General features: G+C 37.8%; 1 protein-coding gene across 1 annotated transcript in view; it reads right to left on the reverse strand.

Annotated features, from left to right (window-relative positions):
- Positions 1-13,633: 13,633 nt before the first annotated feature.
- The window catches only part of tacr3a (tachykinin receptor 3a), a 36,499-nt gene continuing 27,597 nt past the window's right edge, over positions 13,634-22,535 (reverse strand). Inside the window, exons 4-5 of the mRNA XM_032564195.1 lie at positions 19,107-19,303; positions 13,634-18,675 (exon numbers count right to left, since the gene is read on the reverse strand). Coding sequence (XP_032420086.1) covers positions 18,351-18,675; positions 19,107-19,303 — 522 coding nt within the window. The 3' untranslated portion in view covers positions 13,634-18,350. The remainder of the gene's footprint in view (positions 18,676-19,106; positions 19,304-22,535) is intronic.

Here is a 22,535-nt window from a genome sequence, read left to right on the forward strand (position 1 = left end):
TTATTTCTAAGTATGTTAGTTTCAGTCCTCCGTAAATATGGGACAGATATTCTAAACACAAAATTTATTTGGGACAGTCACTGTATTTGGTCTTTTTTTTTTTCCCAGCAAAGCTATACTACTTGGAAATGGGTTCTGTGCGACATGTGACAGTCATGCCGGTCAGTGCATTAAGTCAAAAACAGTTGACTTAATGCACTGACTGCAGTAAACAATATATTGTCAATATAATTTTCCAACGTAGATGTCTTCAAATACACCAACCATCCTTAGATGATACTAGACCCGGCTCATCATCATGATGGGACAGAGAGACTCTGTTCCCTGTGTTCAGGTCCAGAATCTGCTTTCTGTTCCGGAGCCCCGCTCACTATCCACCGGCTTCCTGAGCTAACACGATGCACATTATTTGTGGAGGCATTTGAAGGACCGGATTTATGGTAAATCATCACCAATTTAACCCGGAGTACACATGCTAACACGAAGTTAGCTAAAGTCAACTATCTTACAGCAAAAGAAAAGTGCCACCTACCGATCTCTGTGAAGCTTCAAATGCCGGACAAAGTTGGACGTCGTGGCATCTCCATCCGATATTCTCTTCTTGCATGTTTTACAAGTCGCAGTTCGTTTTTTAGTCGAAAGTTCATAACCTACGTAGCCTAAAGAAATTACTCGCGGAAGCATATTCCAGCGGTTATTTCGTATTTCGTTCCCTGAGCTCTGTAGCTTTGCCGCGTTTTTTTAAACGTCCAAATCCTGTTAATTTGATTGGTTGTGCTGCAGCTACGTACACATACATACATAAGGAGAGAGGAAAAACATAGTGACGGTCTGCGCATATTGATACGGAATGAGTGACATTAATTAATGACGCCACTTTATAAATAATGTGTTTTAAATTTTAAGACTTTGAGTAAAAAATATCAAGTCTTTTCAAGTAAACAGCTTCAAGTCGAGTCAAGTCCCAAGTCAATGGCATGAAAGTCAAAGTCAAGTCCGAGTCTTTCAGCATTTTTTCAAGTCAAGTCTCAAGTCGTGATTTTAACGACTCGAGTCTGACTCGAGTCCAAGTCATGTGACTCGAGTCCCCACCTCTGATGTGCAGTTTTACAAGGTTTTGTTTTACCTTTGTACAATGAGATTATTTGGAGCTGTACAAAGAACTGGAAGGTTTTCCATCAGTGCAACCCACATACTCATCTCAACCCACAAATGCTTTGCACTTTTTAAAGAGAATTAAATGTTACTGCCAACAGCAGTCACAGCACAGATTCTTTCATTATTACAATGAAAGACAAAGAATCCACAGAACAAACTTCCTTACTTTTTGTGCAAAACGTTGTAATAAAAAATTATCTCATTAAAAGAAAAAGAAACTCCTTTGGAAAATATTAAAGAAGGGCTTAAGAAAGACTTTTTAGCCTTCTGAATATATGATAACCAACAGAAAAAGAAGGATTAAATGGCAGACTTTTAATTGCATTTGTGTAAAGCAGTGGACGAAACTGACAAATGGAAAATAAAAAGAGACCCAGGACGTCCCTCAGTAATAAATGCTGTGTCCAACTAACTTACTCTCAGCCTGGCAGCTGTTTTAATAAAGTCCTTGAAACAAAAATGAGACTTCAAAGAAGGAACACCAGCAGCAACTAACTTCAGAAATATGTCAAGTTCTTTTGTCGCTATCACTCTGTAGCTTGATGTGGTTATTTACAAAATGTCTGGTCGGCAGATTAAGTGAAGCTATTACCCGGAAATTCCCTGAAAATTCAAGAAAAGATGCTATAAAAAGGGAGCTGAAGGCAGTCAAACCCATTGTAGAGCTGTGTTGTTGAGGCGCAAAAAGTGTAGCTAAAATAAAACAGGGAATAGAAATCTTTTCTCTTATTGTGACCTGATCGGTGCTTGTTTTCAACTGTGTGATGAGAACTCACAATGGGCACACACTGATTTACTTCAGTTTGTGCAATCCAAGTGCTCCCAGCAAGAAAGAAAACCAAGAGTTCTTGGAAATAAGCTTTCAAGAGGTTTGCAACAGAGCTTGACAGGCAAACGTTATTCAAAATCTTTTAGCTGTCAGTAGGTGAGGATGTTTGTGTAGGGAAAAAGACATTAAAGAAACTATTACACTAGATGTAGTGCAGACGCTGACCATTTTCATTGAATTTGGACCCAGAGAAAGATGATATCTGCTACATTACTTGTCATGTTACAAATTAAGGCAACACACCAGGTAATTCTATTGCGCTGCTCCTGCTTACAGCATTAACAGGAAGACAAGTCCAAAGCAAGGCACATATGTTTTGAAAGACATTAATTATATTTAATACAATTGTTTTCTCAGAGCTCTAGTATTGGAAATGACTTGATGTAATGTAATAAAAATACTAAAAGTCAATCTCTTGTTTACTCTTGATCTGATTGTTCTGCAAAGATAGCCACATTTATGCTATACTGTTTGTATTATAAGAAATAAAATAAGCTTTTGTTGAAAATTGTGTAAAGTTGATAGAATTTTCTAGCAAAAAATCTTCTTCACAAAGCCTTGCCGGAGGATATAGTTTGCTGCCACAAGGGATAATTTTGGCCAACCAGATCTTATTTCAAAGTAGTGTTGTGGGAATATGGTACAAAAACACACAATAGCATGTGATAATGGTTTGTACACCTTGTGCCAAAAGTGTCTGGCTTCGTATCAGCGAGGCAATGACACAATAGAACTTGTGGGGCTTGTGGGCATGAATAGGTCAGAGCTATTCTTGAAAAGGCCCTGAGATGAAGCGCCCTAATTAACATGAGCTCAAGAGGTCTTAATTGTGATTTGCTGTGATAGGATCCCCTTCAGTCATAACAAATTACATTCACACAGCCAGCATCAAGGAGAGCTTTAAGTGTCACATTACAAAAAGAACTTGTGGCAAATGAAGCAGATTATGGCTGGGAAAAAGGTTAAAGACTGTAATCAGATGTGATTATTCATCAGGGAGTAAAATCGACAGGCTCAGTTTTAGAACTGTTTTAGAAAAATATTCAAAAATGCTGGCTCATGCTTTCTTATAGTATCATTAACAGTTTGAATTAACGTTTAATATTGTACAGTGAAGACAGTAACCTATCATAGTGATATGACAGTTTTCTGAAGAGTAACAACTGAATTCATGTGTTTTGGAAAGATTCTGACATGCCAACTTGAAACCTGCTTTGATTCACAATCTGTCTGTGAGCCTGGTGAAGTAAGCAGATAATTATTTTCCAATCTCAGAATGTTTGTGTCGTTGACTGACAGCAGATTCTGAGAACAACAAATTATTTAATAAATGCTTTCATGGAGCTTGTATGCAGATCACATTTGACCAGATTTCTGAATCTCCATACTAATGTAATTTATTTCTACCTCATGAATCTGATTTCAGACATTGCTTTGCGTCTTATGAAAACTCTGCTTTGGTCGGTTCAACACCTCGACCAACATCTCATCATCTTTATTTCCGTTTCATCTTCTCCTCTTTGCACCATCCACCTCCTGTCTGACCTTCACCTGCTATGTCAAGCACAATCTGCACCTCAAGCTGGGCTAATAATGAAGATGACAAAAAAAGAGAGCATCTCTTCTTTGCCTGAACAAGCAAGACTGATAGGTTCAGTGAGGTCAAGTGCGTCTGCCAGGCAACAATGTAAATTGAGTTGAGTTGATAAACTTGCTTTCAAAATCAGATTTAGTTCAGTGGCGGATTGTCACTTCCAAACTTCCAGCTGCATTATTGGGCAGCCCGCATCCATAAAATTTCATTTTGGTTTCGATCTGTGGACTTCCCATGGTGCAAGTTGGAGGCACAATCGTGCTCCCTATCCTCACTAATTGCTCTTCTCACTTCCCCTATGACATCCAACCCCTCTGGCTTTACAAACAATCCTATAGTTCGTACTGTATTACAAATTTGGTACTTCAAATTTAACTCAGCATCTACACTTGCTTCTTTAATGAAGAATCACTTGTTTCAACCAGCACTCACAGATTCAACCTTTTCATCATGGGGTAATAAAGGGCTGACATATTTTAATGATTTTTACAAGGAAGGTATCTTTCGCAGCTTCACAGACCTTTCACTAGAATTTCATTTCCCTTCTTCTCACCTATTCCGGTACTTTCAAATTAGACACTGTGCCAAAGTTTTGTTTCCCAGTTTTCCTTCCACGTCGCCGAACTTGCACTGGGAGATATTTCTGAGCTGGGATCCTCTTCAAAGGTCATATATCTCTAAAGTTTACAATGAAATTCTGTCTTTTGATTCTTCACCAATTACCAAGGTCAAGGCGGCTTGGGAGCTTGAACTGGGTCTAAATTTAGGAGAGGGCTGGTGGAACAATGCTCTTAAGAAAATTCATACAAGTTCAATCTGTGCTCGACTTTCACTCATACAATTTAAAGTTCTCTTTAGGGTTCATCTCACCAAAACTCGCTTGTCTCAATTCTTCTCCTCTGTTTCCAACAATTGTGATAAATGTCACGCACCTTCCTGTAATTTAACTCACATGTTTTATTTATGTTCATCACTCCATAGTTTTTGGCAGACCTACTTTGATACAATGTCAAAGATACTCTCAGTGGTTATTAAACCCTCTCCCCATGTTGCCATATTTGGGCTCCCAGTTGACTACAAACACTTCACTTCAAACCAATTGGATATTTTAGCATTTACTTCCTTATTGGCAAGACGTCGTCTTCCTTTTCATGGAAATTAACTAATCACCCTCTAGCGGTCAGTGGCTTAAAGACACCATGTCTTTTCTAAAATTGGAGAGGATTAGATATTCAGTAAAATACAATAAAATACCCCTAAATGTAAGTATGTAAGTAAGTAAGTAAGTAAGTAGTATGTCACGTAAGTAGTAGACAGAGTTCTCCTGTGTATAATCTAATCTCAATATGAATCCATCTTTTCTGAAAAGACCTCAGGGGTTTGTTAGAGAACATCAGTAAACAAACAGCATCACAAAGACCAAGAAACACTCCAGACAAGTTGCAGAATAAAGCAGGGTTAAATCATAAAAGGATTAGGTTATAAAAGAACATCTTGAGCTTGTAATATGTTAGCACTGTTTAATCCATCAACTGAAGTGGAAAATGTAAGGCTAAATTAATTTGAAACAACAAACCATTGGAGTTCTGGCCATCCAAGGAAAGCAATAATAAGAACAGCAGCCAAGAGATAACTTTGCAGAAGCTAAAAAGATGCACTGCTTAGCAGGGAGAATCTGTTAACATGACAACTATTAGTCATGAAAAAGCCATTGTTGAAAGAAAGCCATAAGACATGCAATTGTAATGTGTCCAAAGTCTTTAAGGATGTATTTAAGAAGGGAGTCTGGTCAGATGAAAGCTAAAATATATATTTTTTCTCTTATTTTTTGCTTTCTTGCAGGTACAAGGAAGCTGGTCAGAATTGGTTGCACAATGGATAAGATAGATACAGGGAGGTCCTGGAAGAAAATAGTTTTAGACCAAGGCAGAGGTCAATCTTTCTGCAAGACAATGGAGCTAAACAAACAACCAAACATGTATTGTAATGGTTTAGATCAAAATGTTTCAATGTATTCTAGAAAGTCCAAACTTAAAACTTGCTAAGAATATGAAGTAAAGCTTGAAATGTGATGCTCTCCATCTAATCTGACTGGGTTTAAACTACTCTGTGAAGAAGAATGAGCAAAAATGTTTTTTTAAACAAGAAGATTTTCAGTGGTAATTGCAGGAAAAGAGGGCCCACAGAGAACTGATTCAAATTCACTGGATTATAATTACAGTCACATGTTCTGTCTTATCAAAGAAACAATTCAGAGTTGTGCATACTTTTCCTCACTTCACAATTGTCCACTGCTTTATGTTGGCCTGTCACATAAAATGCTTGGAAAATTCCTGTGGTTGGAACTACAAAAAGGGAATTTGAAATGTAGGGGGGAATGGAAAGACAAACAAGCATAATAAAAAATAACAAACTTGTTCAGCAGTAGAATTTATTATTTGTGCCATTTAAACTAGCAACCAGGTGTTATGTTGGGGTTTGATCCTAATTATGTCTGCTAGAGGGATTTTTGCTGTCAGACAAGAACTAAGCATTTTTGCTGGTCAATTTCTTATGTGTTGGGCAAAAAAAGCTACTTACTTGTAAAACTAGCAAAGCTGAACTTCTACTTCTTTTTCATGCACCACTCTGCTCTTACTCTGCAGTAATTCCTAATGATGGTACTTATAGTCATTATTCCTCTCACAGACAGAGGAGATTTCCTTTAGTGGCATTTTTCACAGCTTTAGAACAACAGTGAGTTCTGTTTAGAGAAAGTCTATCGCAAATGTATGTATTTTTCTTTCTTTTCTAAGCCAGCACAGTTGGATGTCCTACACAGAAGCCCTAAGGCTCAAACGAATGGATTTCAATGTACAAAGGGTATAGATTTTAAACAGTCTATGAGTTATGACGCTTGGCAACTACTGTTGCTTTGGAGGGAAACTGGTCCGAGTTGCTGTTCAGAGACAAAGTGAACAAAACATGGTGCAATCAATGCTTTTATTGATGAATTCATCTTTCATAAAAATATGATAATTGTTCGTAAATATGAAAGTACTTCATTTTGTACTTAAACTATTACGAATCTAACAGTGTGTGGTCAAGAGCAACAACTATGGTGCTATCCTGCCTGGTTTTAAAAAGGTAATGGCAAGATTAGCTGGACAATGAAACATGACATTTTACATTTTAACTGTGCTACATTACCTGATCATCAGCAGCAGCCATCTGCATCCAACAAGAGCAGAAGCTTTACTCCCTACAGTATTCATGTTTTTGTTTACAGAGTGTCAAAAGAAAATGGATGGCATTTGCATTTGCAATAGAATTAATAGATTTTTTAACAAAACAATGTATATGAGAAGGGGTTATGAGGTCATTTCTAAACAATCAGGAGCAGAAAACAGTCAGGCCATGTACCAATCTGTGCAGCAGTGGACAGGTCTGCAGGTTCACTCAGAGGTCAGAATGTAAAATGCTGAGAGAATCCGCACCTAGACCAATATATCAGACTCGACATGCCTCAGTTCGCAAGTTAAATGTTAAAGGTCATGATGGCACAACTAAAAAAAGGGATGGAAAAAGAGAGCTTGATGGCTCCTTTTGCCTGTAGAAAAAAAAGACAATGATTAAATAAAGGTATTAGGAAAACTTGGTTGTAGTGAATAGGTTTGCAAAACTGCATTTTTGATCTATATTGATGGATAAATGGGTGAAAGCCCCCATAAACCTGTTTGACAACAATAGGTTTATTTTGGCTATGAATAAGTATTAAGCCAATTATTAACAAAATCCATTTTATTGAACATTACCCAGTCGGAGCATCACCTGATTATCAGGAAATAACAATCAAACTGCTCTCAGTCTCTATCAGTTATTTTATGAATACTTACTTGTCAGGTGTGGCATTATAGAACAATACAAAACAATAGATAACATAGTGAATTTGCACACTGGTGCAAGCAATACACACAAATACAGGATAGACACAACTTCTCTCCAAAGATTGATATTGAATCATGATACATTTTGATGGGGTTTAACTAAATTTTAATGAAAAGAGGAATAAATTAGTAACCAGAACATCCATCCATCCATCCATCCATCTTCTTCCGCTTATCCGAGGTCGGGTCGCGGGGGTAGCAGCTTCAGAAGGGAGACCCAGACTTCCCTCTCCCCAGCCACTTCTTCTAGCTCTTCCGGGGGAATCCCGAGGCGTTCCCAGGCCAGCCGAGAGACATAGTCCCTCCAGCGTGTCCTGGGTCTTCCCCGGGGCCTCCTCCCGGTGGGACGTGCCCGGAACACCTCACCAGGGAGGCGTCCAGGAGGCATCCTGGCCAGATGCCCGAGCCACCTCAACTGGCTCCTCTCGATGTGAAGGAGCAGCGGCTCTACTCTGAGTCCCTCCCGGATGACTGAGCTTCTCACCCTATCTCTAAGGGAGAGCCCAGACACCCTACGGAGAAAACCCATTTCGGCCACTTGTATCCGCGATCTCGTTCTTTCGGTCATGACCCAAAGCTCATGACCATAGATGAGGGTGGGAACGTAGATCGACCGGTAAATCGAGAGCTTCGCTTTTAGGCTCAGCTCTCTCTTCACCACGACGGACCGGTACAGCGCCCGCTTGACAGCAGACGCTGCGCCAATCCGCCTGTCGATCTCCCGCTCCCTTCTTCCCTCATTCGTGAACAAGATCCCGAGATACTTGAACTCCTCCACCTGGGGCAGGACACCCCCCTTGACCCGGAGAAGGCACTCTACCCTTTTCCGGCTCAAGACCATGGCCTCGGATTTGGAGGCACTGATTCCCATCCCGGCCGCTTCACACTCGGCTGCGAACCGCTCCAGCGAGAGCTGCAGATCATGACCTGATGAGGCCAGTAGGACCACATCGTCTGCAAAAAGCAGAGACGAGATCCTAAGGCCACCAAATCGGATCCCCTCAACACCTTGGCTGCGCCTAGAAATTCTGTCCATGAAAGTAATGAACAGAATCAGTGACAAAGGGCAGCCCTGGCGGAGTCCAACTCTCACCGGAAACGAGCCCGACTTACTGCCGGTAATGCGGACCAGACTCTGACACCGGTCATACAGGGACCTGACAGCCCGTATCAAAGGGCCCGGTACCCCATACTCCCGGAGAACCCCCCACCAGAACAATACAATTATTTATTAATACACGTACTAATACACAGGAAATGTGCTGTAAAGACAGTTTACAATGTTGCAGAGTCAGGCAAAATGTTGTGTTTCTTCTTTCTCATATGAGTGCCTCTTCTGTAATGCCTTGTCAACACACTGAAAGTAAGTGGAATTTAGTTTGTGGTGCTCATATCTCATTACACTGTCACTTGTAGGAGGTGATGTTTACGTGTTTGCCTCCTTTTTGCGAGTGCACAACTCTCCCCGGACAAGACAAAATGGAGATAAACCAAGAGAGGAGGTGGTTTACTATAAATCTGCTCACTGAAACAGAAAGGATCTAATTTGCTGCAACAGGGACATTGATTGCTTAATGAACAAGAAGGCTGTAGCGTAAAGGTCGACTGGCTTAACATTAGTGTGGCGCATACAGAGGAACACAGCATTTACCGCCTACTGTTTCTTCTGCTATTTCCTTCATCTTTTTGATGAATAATACATTTATACTTTTGCTTCTTATAAAAGTCTTCATTAAATGGTACAACATAGAAAATGATGTCAATGTATTCCTTGACACTTTTTTCTTGGATCATGGACATATTCAGTGGATTCTACACTGCTTTTGTAATTGATAATTTTAGAATTGTTACCTTTTTTAAAATTTTGTGTTACTTTTTTGCTTTGCTGTTTGTTGTCTTTAGTATTACCAATGTGTTCCGTTTTAGACATACACTGTTATGGAGATAGTAAATGTTACAAACATCATGTCTCTGTAGACTTCTGACAAAAATGATTTGATACTAAATCAGAGGAAGCTACTGACTGTAATGGTGATAGAAATTAGTCACCTTAAAATTGCTTAACATTTATCACATGGCAAAAATTACAGCAATGTATTGCAGTATTTAGACTGTGTGTATTCGTATGTGTCATTTGATTTTATGAGTTTGTTTGTTAAATAAATGCATGTCTACCTCTTATTTAAATATACACCAGTGTAAACCAGAGATAAGAACAGAGACTGAATTTTATGCACTTATACACGTGGCTGTGTCTCTGGTTGATAAGTGACTTGGAAAACAAATTACAAATTGTATGGTCAGAAACAGAGAAAATCCACAAATTAACCAGAAATCATCTCATTACTTCTGTCTGAACAAACTTTCAGACGTTTTCTTATGTGGCTAAATAAAGTGCATGATATATACTAAGCACTCTAAAAGATGGATTTGAGCCTGTTGAATGCTGTGGGTGGATTGGGCAGCGACAGCTGTGCAGACTTAACCTTAAATCTGTTATGTCCTAATGAAACAATATCAGTTCCCTTTTTGTCCTGTAGCTCAGGATTCATCTATACTACAGGAAATCCTTCATTTCACAATCTTCCCCCAAATCAAATGTTCATGATGCTTCTTAGGAGAAGCATGAGTGAGTTAAGTACTTGCCATGAACAGACCCACAAATTATTTTAATAACCTTGTGTCTTTATGATCAAGAGCATTTTCCATTACAAATTGCAACACAGTTCAATCTGGAGTCATCTGGTTTAGATGGCACAATCTGTTCAGTACTACTTCAGCCAAGTTTCCATACAGGCTGGGTTGACGCTAAGCGTGAACCTAGAGATTTGATTAATGACCACACTTGTAGACTTCCTTGTTCTTTGTGATTGGACTGATATTTCACGTGTCTTTTTGTTAACAAAACACCAAACTCACGAAGCTTTTTAAGTTCTGCATAAATTAACTAGAAAGTTGTTTTTGCACTATGATCATGGAAGTAACTTACATTAGAGAGAAAAGAAACTTCTAAACTCCAGGGACATTTGCAAATGTCTTTTGCACAATATGCCCACTTATTAGATACAACCCTGCTTTGAGCACTGATACACAGTGAGTCCACCCTTTCCTGATCATGCTGGAAGTGTTCCTATAAAGTTTGGAGAATCAGATTGTCTGAACTGTATTGGAGAAGTATTAAAAACACTAATGCTGAAGCATTATGAATTTAATTCAGGGGTCTTCCTGAATTAAACAGTCCAACACTAATCTCCTCTGAACCTAACGTTACAACCTACGTAATCATGCAGGCTCTAAGCTCCTGGCAACTGCCAACCCCACAAATGGATTGTCACGTAGAGAGACATGATCTGTCACTCTAGAGTAAACAGCTCCACTCTTCTGCAGCGCAGTAGTCTAATAAATCACTGTTTCCAATGCTTTGCATAGCACACTGTGTGATATTAGGCTTTGATTCAGCTCTGTTACTTTGTTATAATGTTTTTTTAAACTAATCTGAAGGCCACATGAAGTTTGGAGGTCTGTAGCTATTGAATCTGCAACAACTTGGTGTCATTCCCAAACACTTTTTTTAAAATATACACTAATAGCAGAATTCAGTGCAGAATAGTTGGTGGCAAGGAAATTTCACTATTTTCTTGTGAAAATACTGGCATGAAAATTTAAATATGAGTAGGTACTATTGGCAGTATAGTGCATTTTAGTATCTATATATTTTTTTTTTACTGTATATATACACGTGTATGTATATATATTTCTATTTTTTTTCTGAAGAAAAGTGTGGTATACATTGGTATTCATCCCCTCTTCTCACCTAATTAAAATCTAGTGTAACCAATAACTGTTAGAAATCATTTTCTTTCCAAACAGTCCACTTGTATTTTCTACAGAGCCATTTCTGAGCCTGAAGTTGTGACTTACCTTCATTTAGTGAAACCTGTCTCCAGCTCCCAAACATACCACATCAATGTTTGATAGTTAATCATCTGGTTGGTTGCTGTTACAGACAGTGGCGCAAGGGACTACCAATAAATTAATTTGGTCAATTACTGGAAAATGTCAGATCCTTCAGTGTCTGGTGCATACAATATCCAAGAGGAGCAGTGGACCCACAACAATTCTTGAATATTAAAAAGTCTCTTTACAGAAAGAAAGTAAAATTCTCCAGATTAAATATAAGGCAACTGGATACTTGACTTAAAAATGATACAAGTTGTAATAAGAAGAGGAACATATCTCTTCTGGGAGAAGTCTGGCCAGGGATGATGGATCAAAGTCATGATCCACCATCCATTTCCAATTAAGTGAACATAATGTGAATCAAAATGCCTTCAAGTATGGAGTAAACAGATGTTAACCAGGAGCAAACATTTTATTTCTTGTCAAAAAGAAAGAAAAAACCCAAAATGGTTCTAATGAAAATAATCTTGCCGATAAACCTGAGACATGCAGAAAACCTGTGAACCTTTAAATTAGAACTAAAAGCAATACTGTGTATTGTAGCTTACACATCAACCCTTTTTATTGTCTAATTTGTGTTTTTTCCTCTTATTTATATTGTGTCTTATCTCTTGTGTCTTATCTCTGTTACTTTCTTTTTCAACACTTTGAATTACCCTGTTTATGAATGGTGCTTTACAAACTTCTCCTGCCTTGATGCACCATCAAATAAACTAAGAAATATATATATATGATTGTATTTTCAAGTTCAGCTCACACAACTTCATTTTTAATCTGCATTCAATATATGCACAGTATTGACTACAAATCATAAGAATCAGTTTGATTCTTAACCCAGAGGATTTAAATGTATTGATGAAACAACTGCTCCCATGCATTTTGTCTCCTTGGATGGCTACATTTTAAAATTGACAACTTCAGAAAAATATTTTTATAAGATCGATGTGTAATTTCTCAGAACAGAAAAAAGCGGTTCTTTCACTTCAAAGCCAATGAATTTTCTGTGACAGTGCATGCAAATGGATAAAAACTGTTGTAAAGAGAACAAGGACTGCAAAGCCACACAGAAGCTGTTTGTCATATTCCACAGGAAATGTGGAGCAGCAAACACAACTTCTGCTGCCATCAAGGACAATTCTAAGCATCACTTACAAGCAATAGCAACAACTGCTCTCAGTGTTCAGGTAACATCAAAACCAGAGCATGAATGACTGAAGTGTTTTTTTCAAAGATAAAAAAGGAAGACGTAAATAATTTAAACTACAGCACATAAAGTGTTTATTTTTCCCCAGCAGCAGCGCTCAGGGAAATTGAGAGCTTTGTTCCCCAAGCTCTTGTCACTGTGGTGGGTAAGAGACAGTTCTAAAAATGACTGACACAGACCAGCACTCCTAAAATGCATGCAGCAGATGCTGATTTCCGTGGAACAATGTCCTTATTTAGTGATGCGAACCATGCCTGATTGCGATGCAAAAAATCCAAAACAATTCTTCTTAAAAATAAATACACCCATGTCACGTGAAGGAAATAATGTTCTCAATGCAATATATTAGGCCCAGAAAGAATTTAGAAAACGATTAATTCATTCCCCAAAGTAAGATAAAATAAATTATTTTATAGTAAATAAAACATTCATACATCCACTGAGAAATCTGTGTCTAAAAGCTTAAATCTCCATCTAAATGGTAAAGAGTAAAATGCCCCCAAAGGGAACTTTTTAGAGTATCTCTCATTATTGATTTACTTATAATAGCTTATTAAAAACCTGCAAGTTTTGTAAAAATTTGTTTTTTACATGTTTGTTAAAACTGTCACTATGCCTTGACAGTGTATTGTGAGACGTAAAATCTGTGGAAAAATCAAGCTCCACTGTCTTTTCCGTGGCCCTACAGCTAACTACAGAAATGCACCGTTCAAAGTCAGAACAACCAATCAGATATACAGTATATATATATATATATATATATATATATATATATATATATATATATATATATATAAAAAATATATATATTTTTAAAATATTGATTTTGTTTATACGTGGGAATCTAAACTACTATTACTAACACAACTGGGAAGGAAAAACATTACGGCTGATGGCATATGCCATTAAACATTGTTAGATGGTGTTATTTTCTTCAATTGGGTCACATTGCTAACAGCGCTGAGTGTCACAAATTTGGGTTTATTTGAACAAAGCAACTTCATATGCTTGTCCTAGGACATGTTATAGCCTTTACAAGCTGACACAGTTACAGTTTGAATTTATTAGGTAATCTCGTACATCAATACAGAGAAAACAAGAAATATTGGCACTTTATATGAGGTCAAATTGTATAATACACAACATTTGTATAATCTCAATTGTGACTACTTTATTGTTCAGGCAGAATCAATGACATGCATTTGTACTTACAGAATCGATCATCGAACCAACATTATTATACAGTTGTGTCACAGCAGTTTACTAGTAGAAGGGAGTGCAAATTAATCCATTACATATTTCTATTATTTTTTACAGAAAAACTGAAAGGAGGCATTAATTGGAAATTAGAAAGCAAGCTTAGGATTCTTCTTTATTAGACCCAACATTACAGAATTAACTTTCAATGATTCTTCAGTGGAAGTCCAAATTTGAAGAGTTAGGTGCTCTGAGATTTATAAATGTTGTGAATTACTACAATATCTCCCATTGTTTTTGATAACCAACATCAAATAATAATTACTTTACATTTTCTTTTTTTCTTCTGATACTGCAACAAGCCACAGCTATGTTGTATCGTACACATATCAAGACACATGTAAACATGAAACTATGCAGAGGACCATTGCAATAAACCTACATAAAGCAGAAAAGATTAATACTGTCTGATGCAAAGCAAATACAAAACATTTCAGGCTCAGTAAAAGTAGTATGATACAACATTGAAATTGTGTAGAAACATTAGTTCACCATTCCACATAATCATAATACTAATTCTATTTTAATGTAAAGCTTCACTCTACAATATAATTATTATTATTATTTATTTCTGAGCACTTGCTTAAAAGGATAATACAGCTACTTTCAATCTGAGTTTCCATTTATTTTGCAGTTTTGCAAAAGCAACATAAATGTTATTCAGATGAGATCACATGATTTATTGCATCACGGTAAAAAATGAGAACCAAATGAAACTGAGCTGAGATCAACACATTATCCTTTAAAAGCACAACAACAACAACAAAAAAAACAGTTACCCTTCAACAGATAGAGGCACATTGTACTGTACATTCCAACACATTTAAAAAGAAGGATGTTAAAATGCCTTAGAGGGCATATATCACCATATTTTAGAGCCAAATAACCTAAAAATATTTAATGTTTGAAACATGCATGAATTACCACCAGCCTTTCCACTGGCTTTTATTTTTAAAAACCCTCTTCTGAACTAAAAAGAGCCTTTTGAGTCAACTACAACAGAAAGGCACTATTGTGTATGGATGGTGACATTGGATCTGTAATGTGTGCAGACACCTAGAAGCCTTGAAGTCTGTCACTCTCTATGACTGCGGTCAGAAAAAATACTTTTAAGGGAACTGTGAGAAATGGGGGACGGTGAGGTTTGCACAATGCCTAAGTTGGTACCACTGCTGCCTTGCTACAAGAAGGTCCTGGGTTTGAATCCCATCCTGGGGCTTTTCTGCATGCAGTTTGCATGTTCTCCCTGTGCACATGTGAATTCTTTCCATGTACTCCAGCTTCCTCCCACAGTCCAAAAACATGTTAGATTTAATGGTCTCTCCAAATTGCCCTTTGGTGAGTGAATGTGAAAGTACATGGTTGTTTGTCCTGTGTGTGTTGACCTGTGATGGACCTGTCCATGGTGTACCCTGCCTCTCGCCCAATGGCTGCTGGAGAACAGCAGGTGTAGACAATGGATGGCAAATTGGTGTGTCAATACTTATAAAATTACAAAAAGAATGGAGTTAGCACTTTTTGTTAGAATGGTAATCTGTGGAAGTGTGGGTGAGCATTGTGGAACTAAATACAGGCAAAGACGATGAATATCTCCTCACCCACCAAAAACAAACAAAAACATCAGATGGGTAAAAATGGGTGATCACAGCTGTTGTTTGTGAGCACAATTTTTATTGGATAAAATAATGCTTTTTAAATAAAGTAAAAGGAAATATAGCGTTGAAGGAGATGAACTTAAAAGTTGAGTGGAATGAGACGTGGACCTTTTTGCAAAATATTAATATTAGTGACGTTAAAACCTTAGGAGTAAAGTATGGGATCTAATGCAAGAAAATTAAGACTCTCTCATAAACTCCATGACACGAAGTATAAAGTATTATGATGCGTCAGCAGTTTTCAGAAATGGGAGAACTGATGTTCATCAGCATTAGAGTGATAATTCCGATGATCACAGTATGAACAGAGACTATGTCTATCTAAATGCTTCTATATCTTGAGTTTTAACTATTTTGCATTAATGCTAGCATTCTACTCAATTCCATCACTCACCTGCAACATTCAATCTCTTGTGCTTACTTTTTTCTTTGTTCTTTTTTAAAATCTCGTTTATGGAGATTATAGTCATTGTGACCTACGAGTCTGAACACAACTAGGAAGAGAAATAAATAAAAATAATGGTATACGCCTTTTACATTACCGTCAATAAAAAGTTGAACACCTTCCACAAAAATGATCTGACAACAGCTTAGAAATGTAAAACACTCATATGCACAGAGCATTTCTATTTCCCCACATTCTTATGGTAATACTTTCATAAAGTCTCCAAACATTCAAATTTATGTTGACTTGTAACCATAATGTACAAAAGTAAAACTTCAACAAGTAAATCAATATAATATAATACAATAAAATCAGTGTTATCTTTCAGTCAAATAGTCTAACATGTTTAAAAAAAGAAGAAGCTGTTTTTGGTTTCTTTTATGTTTTGTACTGTAAAAAATGTATTGTGTGCATTCTAACATTTACATTAAAATTTGTTTATGTGACCTACATATTAAATAAAACAGATAATCTCCAAGTAAATTTTAGAATTCGGTCACCATAATGCTCCAAAAGTAAAATAAAAAAATAATATATAATATTCATTTTTATAAGATTTGTTACGACTGGCTCAGGGTCATAACAGAAAAAGGATTTATTAACAAAAACTATAATAGAATGTGCATGTCATTATCAGTGGCGTAATGCACATACTTGGATGTGCTGTATGTATATGGAAGTGCTAAGATGCAAAAACAAAGACGTATGTGAATGAGGAGGTGAGATGAGGCCTAGCAGCAGAGCACCACATGCATGAGGAAGCAGAGTGGGTGATGAGAGTGACAATGAAGGAAGAAACAGCCGGCCTTAAATATTCTGTGCTCTGGATTAGCAAATTCACAACCTGCTTTCCTATCTGACAACTTTCAAATAAGACCATTAGAGCCAATAAAACGTTAAAGAAGAAATCACACACAGGGTGAGTACAATCCTGTCAGACTAAAACACACACAGAGTAAAAAACCCATGGAGTCTAAGTGATCCCTTTCCTTAAGACTGCAGAAAGGTTAAATGTGTACAAAAAAGCTCATGTTATTTCACATCAGTTGAGCCTGATAGACAACATAATGTCTTCAGTCAGATCTAATCTATATGTAAACTTTTTTTCTTTTATTCTCAAATCCTTCTTTTCCCCAAGCGGCATTTTTACTTTGACTAATTGATTCTAATCGAAAAATAAAGCAAAAAATAAAAACATTGTGAGGTTTGGCCAGCTTTCAAACTAGATAAAAGTCTTTAAACGTGGTAAATAGGTAATTACTAGTAAAAAAAAAAATGAAAGAAATATCCAGTCAAGTTGTTAAAGCCAACATGTTTTACTGGATACAAACAAGTAGAAGAAAATATCAAAACTGCCCCAAGACTGCATTATAGTAAGTACAAAAATGATAGTAAACCTAAACATGAACAATAATTGCCCAAAAATCTTGTTAAAATTGTCTCACTTTTAACATGATTCAATATAAGTTCCAACTACTGAACTATTCATCTAGCATAAGACTGCATATACTAGTTAGTAATACTGCATTTGCAACAACAAGCCAAAACCATTAGGCTTTCTGAGAATTCACTGTAAAACCACAGAAAGAAACGAGCTGCACTTAACTGAGGAAATTCACTTCATTGGAAAACGCGGCTCTGAACTGGTTTGTTAGGTTTCCGTCAGTAAGACTATCCCTCAGCCTGTGTATTGATAAGCTGCAAATGAATACTAGATTTCACCGCTGGCTTTTTGACAGTTAGTGGGGCACATCCCGTTCAATTGTTACATAACCGAGAGTTAAACTCAGAGCCACATATGGAGTTAAGCAGAGTTCAGTCAACAGCTTTTCCACTGATAACTCTGCAGAGGCTTGTCCATGTGTGGCCATGCATGGCCACGGGGTGAAAAGCTGGAGAGGGTGTACTGTAAATCACATTATCTTATGGTTTTACAATGGCATGTATAAAATATTTCATTCTTACATAACTGCTAATATGTACTTTCAGATTACTTGTTTTTACAGGTTCTAATGCTGTGAGATTACTGTGAGATTTTTTAACTAACATTTGAACAACAGTGGCTATGTAAACATGCAGTCAGAACTGCATGTTAGGCTGAGAAAGTAGGCAGATGATTATGGTTTGCACAGCCTCTCTACAAGAGTCCACTTTTAATCCTAGACATACTGCAGTGTTTGAGCCAAGCTACTGCAGCATGTGCCTGTTTTTGAACAGCCTATGCTGCTTAAAGTTCTTTATGTACACACACAAACATTTATATATATATATATATATAGTATATATATTAGGTTTTTATGTGAATCTCAGCAAATGTGCTCTTCAAGAAAATTCCTCAATTTCGGCTTTCGGTGCGACCCCATTTTGTGATCCTACACCACTGCTACTGGAGGTAATGATCTCCGACTGGCGTGAGGTAACGTAGCTTCTCTTCCTGACAGGCAGGGAGTGCTCGCTTCCTCCTGCTCCGCCGTTGCCTTCAGCAGGGTCATAGACCACAACCATGGTGGTATCCATCCGCGTCAGCGTGTACATGCTACTCTGGCGCGTTTGGTGCAGTCGTATTGAACGTAATTCCAGCTCGTCGTAGCTGGATGCCTTGATGAAGGGGCACCAGCGAAATGCCCTCTTGAAGCCTGTTCGAAACCTGGGACCAGACAAGGAGAAGGGAATAATTGTTGACAATATAAGAAGGTGAAGCCGCAGAAGCTGAAGCACAAAACAAAATCTGTTTGATGTGCATTTTTGAGGCATTTCTTCAATAATATTGAAGCTTAAATTGTTTACTGATACTGGAGGCATGTAGCTTTCTTGGTAAGACTTTAAAGTGCTTTGCAAAAGTAATTGTACTTGTTTAACTTTTCAGTTAACTATTATGCTTCACTTTGTCCAATTAAATCCCTACAAAACACTTTCAAGATTGAGGAAGGCACATAAGAAATGCTTTTACGAGACCCTGTAGTTTATTCAGCCCGTGTTCCATAGTAACATGTAATTTTCCTGAAAAATAAAGGGTTAAAAGTTGAAGCTGAGTTGAAGCTTAAGTTATAAACCTTGAAATATCTTATGGGAACCCACCTGCTGTTGAGGCAGCAGTAGATAACAGGATTATACATGGTAGAGCTCATGGCTAGCCACAGCACTGACAGGTAAACCTGCTGGATGTATTTCCACTTCATCAGACGTTTATTGAGACCGGTTGCTATGAAGTAGAGATGATACGGCAACCAGCAGAGGGCAAAAGTCACCACCACAATGATCATCATCTTTACCACCTGTAACAGAAACAGAGGGCAGCAGTGAGGAACATACACAGTATTCTGCATGCCTGTAAAAGTTACAAATGAAAAATGGTTCATGTGCATCTCTCTAAGTCCATCAGTTTATCATTTTGGCCATCACTTGGACGATTGTAAGAAACCAGAAAAAAATTATTTCGTAAATTATAATGTTTGTTTAGTTTATTTAAGTGGCTGCACAGTGGCGCAGTTGGTAGCACTGTTGCCTTGCAGCAAGAAGGTCCTGGGTTCAATTCCCGGCCGGGGTCTTTCTGCATGGAGTTTGCATGTTCTCCCTGTGCATGCGTGGGTTCTCTCCGGGTACTCCGGCTTCCTCCCACAGTCCAAAAACATGACTGTCAGGTTAATTGGTCTCTTTAAATTCTCCCTAGGTGTGTGTGTGTGTGTGAATGGTTGTTTGTCCTGTACGTCTCTGTGTTGCCCTGTGACAGACTGGCGACCTGTCCAGGGTGCCTGGAACACCTCCCTGCCTCTCGCCTGGAACGTAGCTGGAGATAGGCACCAGCAACCCTCCAGACCCCATTAGGGACAAAGGGTGAACAGAAAATGGATGGATGGCTAGTTTATTTAATCTTTGTTTAATTTATTTGTCCCGCCATAACAGGGTAGCTGTCTGCAGTCAGTAAATATGAGAACCTCATTCCTGTTTGTCAGACAAGGACTCAAACAACACAAAACTCTTTTTAGAGATCGATTTCTCATTGTAAAAATCCCATGCTGACAGAATTTTACCTTAGTGACACAGTCTACATTGTGTCAGTTGATGGCAGCGGTGGAAGACACTTACAGAATGGGAAGCTTTGGGCACTCAACAAATGCTGTACTCATCTTTTAAGCTTTTCTTTCCCCTTTACCTCAGATGTTATTATAATCCATTTTGTACGCTGAAGTAAAATATAACAGAAAATGTTTGGACAGTGTTGTTAATTATTTATTTAAGTACACAATGTGCCAGGTCCTTCTAGACAACTAGTCAGATGCAAAACAGACCCACTCCTGCAGTGCTGCTTGTGTGTTAACATGACAGCATCAGTTGCCCCCGTGGACATAATACTTAATACTAATATCTGTCCTGGTAGATTCAGATGAAATTAGATCTCGCTAAATGCAACAATTCACCTTCTGAAAATTTGTCCTGAATTTTCAGATCTTCCACAGGTACAGCGCAAAAACATATAAACATAAGAAATTTATTCTATACCCTCACTATTTACTATGCTAAAGATGCACATTTCTCTACTTTAATCCTCACTGCCCTCATCCTGATTTTAAGGATTCTCTCATCCTCATCAGGCCGACATCCTCCTGACAAGAGCTCTTGCAGCTTCTCATCTTCATCACTACTTGATTCTAATTCACCTTCACTATGCCTATGAACAGTTTGGATTAGGTCTACTTTTTTTTGACAAATTTGCCTGTAAAGATCAGTCACGGATCGTCTTGAAGCACTGCGTGGGAATGCGGTCCTCGTGACGCAGGCTGGTTCTCAGAAGTGCTCAGCAGGGATTCTTGTAGAGGAACCACTAGAGACAAAGCAGCCTACTTTGAAATCCAAACAGTGGTCTTTGTTTTGAGTGAAGGTTTCAAAAAGGTTTATGGTTTAACACAAGTCATGTTGTAAACTGCACTGTGTGGCTCCATGAGAGTCATAAAATGGTATTTTATTTAGTTTTTTTGTGTGGACATGAAATAGAAGCACTCAGGACAATATAATCCAATGTTATGGGAAAAGGGATCAAAGATTTTAGGTTGACAGCTCACCCCACTTTTTTTTACAGCATTTGCAGTGAACTTTCACAGAAATACACATCTGTATATTTTAACGGACATGTGCCGTTTCAGTACGTGTAGCTCCAATTTCTGTTACTGGGAAAAATCAAGTTTGTTAAGACTAAGTTCTTTGTTTTTTCTTAAGCCACATCAGGCCTGACATTTTGTGTAGTTGTGACACCGTTCTGGAGGGGACCCTCAGAGGAGTCACATTAAGTGTTCTTAAGAAGGAGAACACTTAATGTTCTCCTTCTATGGATAATGCATTTGGCCCTGTCTTCATTTTTTTGTTTCCTTTATTTAACCAGGTAAACCCCATTGAGATCTAGATCTCATTTTCAAGAGGAACCTGGGCAGAAGTCTGCCATACACAGCAACCTGGTTACAAAATAAAACTAATTAATACATATGCACAAATCCATGTCATTGTTTAACCATGACTAAGCTTTTGCTTTTTCATCCTATACACTTGATAACAGGCTTGGAGTTTATTTGCTAAGTTTTTTTCCTAAGCGAAGCCTTAAACAACTGCTACTGCAGTTATTTATTTTACTTTTTTCAAGGAAAGTATTCCTAGGTCTGTACTTCTGTGTTCTTTATTTTTGTGTCTATGCTATGTCTTGTTTAAGCCCTAGTTGGTTGTGGCTGATCGGTATTCATACTGAGCTAGGTGCTGTTGGGGATATGTATATATATATATATATATATACACAGTATATATATATAAATTCTCCCCATTAAAGGGGAATTTTCCTCTCTGATGTGGTTACATCCATATGAAAGAAACCAAAGCCATAATTGTTTATTGTCCTAATATCTGAATTTCTGCAGGTTTCAACTTGGTCACTAATGGTCTGTACATTAGTGTACAGTCTTCAAATAGACATGGATTTCATGCTCAAACTATAATTCCTGATATTTATGCAGCTAATTTTGAGATTTAGTTATGAGAAAATTATTTCTTTTTAAGATTTCCCCAAGATGAAAGATGCTAATTATGGCACCCAAAATAAATGGATCAGCCTTGTGTGAAACCAATAGGCCACATAAACTAATGTGAATTTTCTCTGCTTACCATTCAGATCACAGACTGAAATGCCCTAACATTTAAAAGTCTGCCAGCAGGAGAAAGACAAGTCAAAACATTTTCAGTCTGAGCCTGAATACCTGATTGATAAACCCAAGGCCTTAACTAGGATATAGATTTGAGGTCCCCAGTGGTGTTTTTGCATTCAGGCAATCCCACAGAATTACAGCACCAACTTCAGGCCCCTTTCACTTATTGCCCCCAACACAAGGGCTGACATGCTTTCATCAAGGTATTGTGTGGAAGTATTGAGGTAAAATGACAGGTGGAAGCTGAACTACCATTAAAAACACATCTAAGCTGGCAACAGAGGCATTCACAGTGGGTGTGTAAAAAAGGAAACAGTATGTG

The sequence above is a fragment of the Xiphophorus hellerii genome, chromosome 5 (assembly GCF_003331165.1).
Source record: "Xiphophorus hellerii strain 12219 chromosome 5, Xiphophorus_hellerii-4.1, whole genome shotgun sequence".
Taxonomy (NCBI): Eukaryota; Metazoa; Chordata; class Actinopteri; order Cyprinodontiformes; family Poeciliidae; genus Xiphophorus; species Xiphophorus hellerii.